General features: G+C 37.0%; 1 protein-coding gene across 1 annotated transcript; it reads right to left on the reverse strand.

The window, feature by feature from the left end:
* Positions 1–3861: 3861 nt before the first annotated feature.
* On the reverse strand, positions 3862–5774 carry LOC139888391 (uncharacterized). Its single transcript, XM_071871400.1, has 3 exons — positions 5480–5774; positions 4824–5252; positions 3862–4721 (listed from the first exon to the last, which is right to left on the reverse strand). The coding sequence occupies exons 1-3, from the start codon at positions 5772–5774 to the stop codon at positions 3862–3864; spliced, it is 1584 nt and encodes a 527-aa protein (XP_071727501.1).
* Positions 5775–6000: the final 226 nt, after the last annotated feature.

A 6000-nucleotide genomic window follows, 5' to 3' on the forward strand; every position in this document is an offset into this window, starting at 1 on the left:
ATGTGATATAAAATAATATGTTTGCAAACTCGGTATTTTTAATCACTTTTGTACATTAATCACCCTCATGAATTTATAATTATAGTCTGATTTCATGCTAATGAGGGCATTGCATGATCTCAAGTGTGGGGAAGGGTTATAAATTATCTCGGGTTTACACTTAGTTTAATTGCCAAATTTTGTGAAAATTTAAAAAAATTTCAACTAAATGAATTCAAAATCATGTTTATACATATTTATGAACGATAAAACTAGGTGTTAATGCCGAAATTATTGTTACCTCGGAGAGAACATAAATGGAGAAACAACCCAAAACGTTAGAATTCATTTAAAATGGAATAGAGGAGAATAAAAAGGCAAAGAAAAAAAAATAAAAGCTAAGTGTGGGAAGAATTTACCAATTTCTTTAAAGCACATATCACATATTTGGTACAGATGATTGCAGGTACTTTTGCTTTGGACAATTTTAATCAGCTTTACCTAATTTACTGTAATATATTTGAAAGAAAGATGGATCTACACGATGAATCAATTCCATCATTAAAAGGAAGTAAAGTCTTCCAAAAAAGACAGCGCTTCTTGATTTAGGTCAGGAAGTTGTCGTCCAGACCAGCTGTAGGTTGACGAAAAATCTAGAAAAGTCATCTCTAAAATTAGCAGGAAATCCACGGACCTCAGCATCAAACAGGGTCGCCAAGTGGTCAGACTTATCCTAACCATGAGAGGATCTGTCTCGTAAAATGGGGAGGGCACCGTGCAAATTAGCTTGATAAGACTAATGAATCAGACCCCCAGAAAGGATAATCTCCTTAAAGATTAAATATCAGCTTTTAAGACTGATATTACTCAATCCTTGAGATTGACCTTAAAGATTGAGAATCACAAACTCATGGAATTCAATGATATCTAAACTCGAGCTTGAACGAGAAAATATTTTGATCAAAATTAAAACCGATTTGTTTTCTGAAACCTATTTTCAATGCGTTCATTACCATTGAACGTAAAATCCTAGGAATTCACCTGGAATTCATTAGGTCACCTGAACCAAATCGGGTGTCAACCGTAAGAATGGTGGTTGCATAGCATGGTCGAAGACAGGACCTTGTGCCAGATCGAAAAACTATAGGGTGATCTTTAGTATTGCTCCTACAAAGGATAGTAATTGCATCCGACACATTTTAGACCATGAACATCTGCATATCATTAGACATTGCCTTAACAGTTGCTTGTTCAACGCTTTCCTTTACAACCAGACGGTAGTTTACCGAAAGGTAATATACGGAGCAAGTATACTGGATGTGTGCTTTCCTAATACAAGGTTAGCAAGTGGGTGACACAAAACCGCAAGTTTTGAGCTAAAATTTTAAAATCCGAATCCCACAAAACCCACAAAAATATTTTGCAAACACCGGTGAAGGGTTATTCCGAAAAACTTATCTAGGGTAAAAGCTAGAATAAATTTACAAAAGATCAAATGTTTTCATAAAGATCCAATTTCCTTAAAGGATCTAAATTTTCATAGTCATGTGGGACTGTAAACCACATCGTTACTATCATTGTGTATACTGCCGTATTAAAATCACAGATGTATAAAGTGTGAGAATAAAAAAAAGTGATTCGAGTGAAGTGTGATTTTATTTCAAGTTCTGTATTACTTGAGGACAAGCAACGTTCAAGTGTGGGGATATTTGATAGTGCTCTAAATGAACATATATTTAGTATCAATATCCTTCCAATATGTAAAGCTTTTAGTTACTATTGTTCTATTTTTATGTAATAATCGTTTAAATAAATAAGTGCGAAGACAAAAGAAGAAAACAACGATTTGAAGACGCAAATGACCAAAAAGCTCAAATGTACAAGTTACAATCCAAGTGGTTCCATTTATTGATGAGAAACGTCTAAAAATTGCAAGAGTACAAGTCGCGGAACGCAAAGTATAAGATATCTAAGCGTACGAAAAGGCGTTCGAAAATCTGGAACCGGGACATGAGCCAACTATCAACGCGCGACGCAACGGAGCTAAAATTACAAGTCAACTATGCACAAGAATATAATATAATATTTAAATAATTATATAAATTATTGATATATTATATATTATATTAAATAACGTCGACAAACTAGCAAACAAAAAATATGTGAGCTGGATCTGACGGTCATGTGATCGCATGGGAAATAGGCATAAAACCCATGCGAGTGCATGAGCTCGTGCGAGTGCATGAGATTTGCACTAAAATCTCATGTGATCGCATGAGTTACTGTAGCAGGCCAAGTTCTATAAAAAGTCAGTTTTTCAGACGAGTTATATACAATATTTATCCTTGAAAACTCTCTGTCTCTCTCAAATATATATATAATTATATTTTTAATTATAATTTTAATTTTAAATTAAGTTTAATAATAATTGGGTTATTGTAAGGAATGTTTTACGGGTTTTAAGTCGGAACTCTGTCCGTGTAATGCTACGCAATTAATCACCACTGTAAGCTATGTTTTTCCTTTTTAAATTAATGTCTCGTAACTAAGTTATTATTATGCTTATTTGAGCCAAAGTAATCGTGATGTTGGACTAAAATATTAAGACGGGGTTATTGGATTTTGTACCATAATTAAGGTTTGGACAAAATACCGACACTTGTGTACATTGGACTATTGACTATTAATAGGTAGGGGGTATTGTCTAATTGAACGACAACTTATTAGAACCTGTCGAACCAATCTTCAAATTAGTTAAACTAATAATTATTAAAGATTACGAATGTCCTATTTAGTGACGTTTATACGACATTGTTTACGATCATTTAATTAATTATTCGTTTTGGGTAATTGATTATTCATTCTGATCAAGTGGGTAAATTAATATTCATATCTCATTAAAACAGGGGTGGATTACATACAAGGATAATTGATGTACTTGTTAACAAAGTAATAAAACCTTGGATTACACGCAGTCGATAACCTGGTGTAATCATTAAACAAAGTACTAAAACCTTGTTACAGTTCGAATCCCTAATTAGTTGGAATATTTGACTTCGAAAATAAGGTTAATTTGACGAGCATTTTATAATTATGACAGATGGACTATTATGGACAAAAACCAAATAGGTATCAAATAAACCAGGACAAAGGACAATTAACCCGAGTAACAATTAATTGAAATCAAAACGTCAAACATCATGGCTACGGAAGTTTAAATAAGCATAATTGTTTTATTTCATATTTCATCGTACCTTTATTTACTGTCATTTTAATTACTGCAATTTACTTTATCGCAATTTAAATTCTGTCATTTATATTATCGTCATTTATCTTTACGCTTAAAATATAAAATCGACAAACCGGTCATTAAACGGTAAAAACCCCCTTTTATAATAATATTACTATATATAATTATATATATTTTATATAAATATAGTTGTTAAAAATATAGCGTTAAACTTGGCTAGCTCCCTATGGAACGAACCGGACTTACTAAAAACTACACTACTGTATGATTAGGTACACTGCCTATAAGTGTTGTAGCAAGGTTTAGGTATATCCACTCTATAAATAAATAAATAACTTGTGTAAAATTATATATTTCGCAGTAAAAATAATAACTATTTCGTATATACCTTTGCGCACATCAGTCGCATTGGCGTCAGACTAGGATTTACGTTAAGCTTGTGCTCAGCAATTTCCCTTGGTACGCCCGTCATGTCCATTTCTTTCCATTCGAAGACATCCGTATTAGAAGTTAATATGTTACGAAGCTTAAACTTTGTCTCATCAGACAATCCTCCGCCGATTTTAATTTTCTGTTCTGGATGTCGCGGGTTTGCGATGATCATGCAGCTTCGAGTTTGCTCTGCCTCTCGGCTATTGTTCTACTTGTTCTACGGCCGCAATGCTTGCATCTTGCTTTTCTGGCCTTATCGTTGAAATTCCTAACGGCGTTGGGAACTTGATAAGGTCATGCACCGTGGAAGGGATGGCTGCCAATTTTTTCAAAGTCGTGCGCCCTAAAAGCGTGTTATATTTTGAGTAAGACTTTACGACGGAAAATTCTACTGTCGTGGTTCTCACTAACTCCTTATTATCATCGTCCACCAGCTCCAGCTCTAATTCGATGATCCCGATTGGCCATGCGGACTCCCCAGAAAATCCTGATAATGCAGTGTTAGGAGCAACTAGCTTGGCTCGCACAGCCCCTGGTAGCAAACAGAAATAGTGTTCGTACATTATATCAACACCGCAACTGGTGTCTACATGCAATCGCTTGATGATGTACCCGCAGCTTTTGACACGCCCTTTAATTGTGATGGGCGCATCTGAGGGTTCCTGTGCTATGGCCGGGAATATAATGGGAGTGTTTTCCCATTCCTCAGATACCTCTAACTTGCGCCTCTGATTTGTCTGTCCGCTGGTTACCATGTTTATGGTTTTATCCGTTTCCTTTCCCTCATTCTTCTTTTGCCACGGATATTCTTTTTCTCCCTTTGGCTTATCGGCTTGTGCTCTTGCACTTTTCTTCAAGTGTTGCAATCTTCCTCTTTTGAGTTCAGCAACTACCCTTTCAATTAAGTGCCAACATTCATTGGTCTCATGACCATAATCATCGTGAAAATCACAAAATTTTCTTTTGTCTATGTTTCCATACTTTGACAAAGGTACTGGGGGGTCAAAGCTTTTGCACACTGCCTCTGTAGTCAAAATTTCTTTTGGTGTTTTTGTGAGGTCTTTTATTTACGCAACATTTTCAGTGTGGCTGCTTTTGAACCTCTGACTTCCTCCCCCTTTATTGTTGTTGAATTTGCGATACTTATCATTATGATAGTTACCACTCCTAGGTTGGCCATTACCACCATAACGTTTGCCAGACTCTGACCCTCTTCCCTGCAGTCGATAATAATCATCGTCGATGTCCATATTTGAAGAGGTACTTCCGCGATTCTGCTTTATATCTTCTTGTGCCCGCATGTAATCATGCGCTTCTTTTACGGCTTCCGCGAAGGTTTCTGGCACTCTTCTCTGTAACCGTTGCCATAAAGACAGGTGTCTGTCGGTATCTATACAATGTATAAAGCCGGATACCTTCTGGCTTTCTGGAAAGTCTTGTATTTTAGCCACCTCCTTGGTGTATCTGTCTATTATTTCTCCCAAGCTCACTTTCAATTTCTGCTTAATGTCATGACATTCGACATGTGTTCTTCTGCGTGCGCGCAAATTGTGAAAGTTTAATAAAAATCTTGAGCGCAAATCCTCAAAACCTGTAATGCTTTGGGATGGCAAATTATTGAACCATTCCCTTGCTACTCCTTGCAGCACTATTGGTAGCATATGGCATGCTACTGCATCACCCTAGCTGTGTGTTCTTGCAGTTCCTTCAAATTTTTGTAAAAAGTCATCCGGATCTGATAACCCATCATAACTTTCGAGTGTTAGAGGCAACACCGGTGCGACTGTGAAGGGATGATTGGCGATGTGTGGCACAAACTTTCAGTTGTGGGAGCTAACTCAAGGCTTTGCTTAGCTTTTTTCCCTTGTATCACCGCGAACCAATTGCTCATAAATTCTTGTACCCACGCTGGCTCATTGAAAGCGGGTGCCAAGTGTGGTGGCGTGACTTGCTGTAATTGAGATATGAAGCTATTTGACTGGGCTGCGGCATAGTGCGCCCCACTATATTGATTGCTTGCAACAGTATGGACTGGTTGCGAAGACGCACATGCCGTTGACCCTTGTTGTGGTGTCAGCATGATGTATGAACCATTTAGATTTCTTAGACCCATCTGCCTGATTCTTTCCTGAGCTTTCTCGGTAGTGACCCTTTCAATCGGTGTTTCGGGTTCAACCGAGCTGATAATTGGTATTGTACCCCACACAGGTAGTTTTAACTTTAAAGCCTGGTGGAACCGTTTCACTTGGAGAACCGAAGCTTAGAATTTTTGGTGCCAGATCCTCGATTGGTTTAAAGCTAGTTCCTGTTTCCAATAAACTTCCATCGGGAGTGTGCCA

Source organism: Rutidosis leptorrhynchoides, chromosome 2 (assembly GCF_046630445.1).
Source record: "Rutidosis leptorrhynchoides isolate AG116_Rl617_1_P2 chromosome 2, CSIRO_AGI_Rlap_v1, whole genome shotgun sequence".
In the NCBI taxonomy this organism is placed as follows: Eukaryota; Viridiplantae; Streptophyta; class Magnoliopsida; order Asterales; family Asteraceae; genus Rutidosis; species Rutidosis leptorrhynchoides.

Excerpts from the sequence above, each read along its gene's own strand:
- LOC139888391 (XM_071871400.1), bottom strand. The coding sequence starts at position 5,774 with ATGGGTCTAAGAAATCTAAATGGTTCATACATCATGCTGACACCACAA. Across the intron at positions 5,253-5,479 it reads GTTAGCTCCCACAACTGAAA|GTTTTGAGGATTTGCGCTCA; the intron begins GTTTGTGCCACA and ends AAAGCATTACAG. Across the intron at positions 4,722-4,823 it reads TAATGGCCAACCTAGGAGTG|ACCTCACAAAAACACCAAAA; the intron begins GTAACTATCATA and ends CGTAAATAAAAG.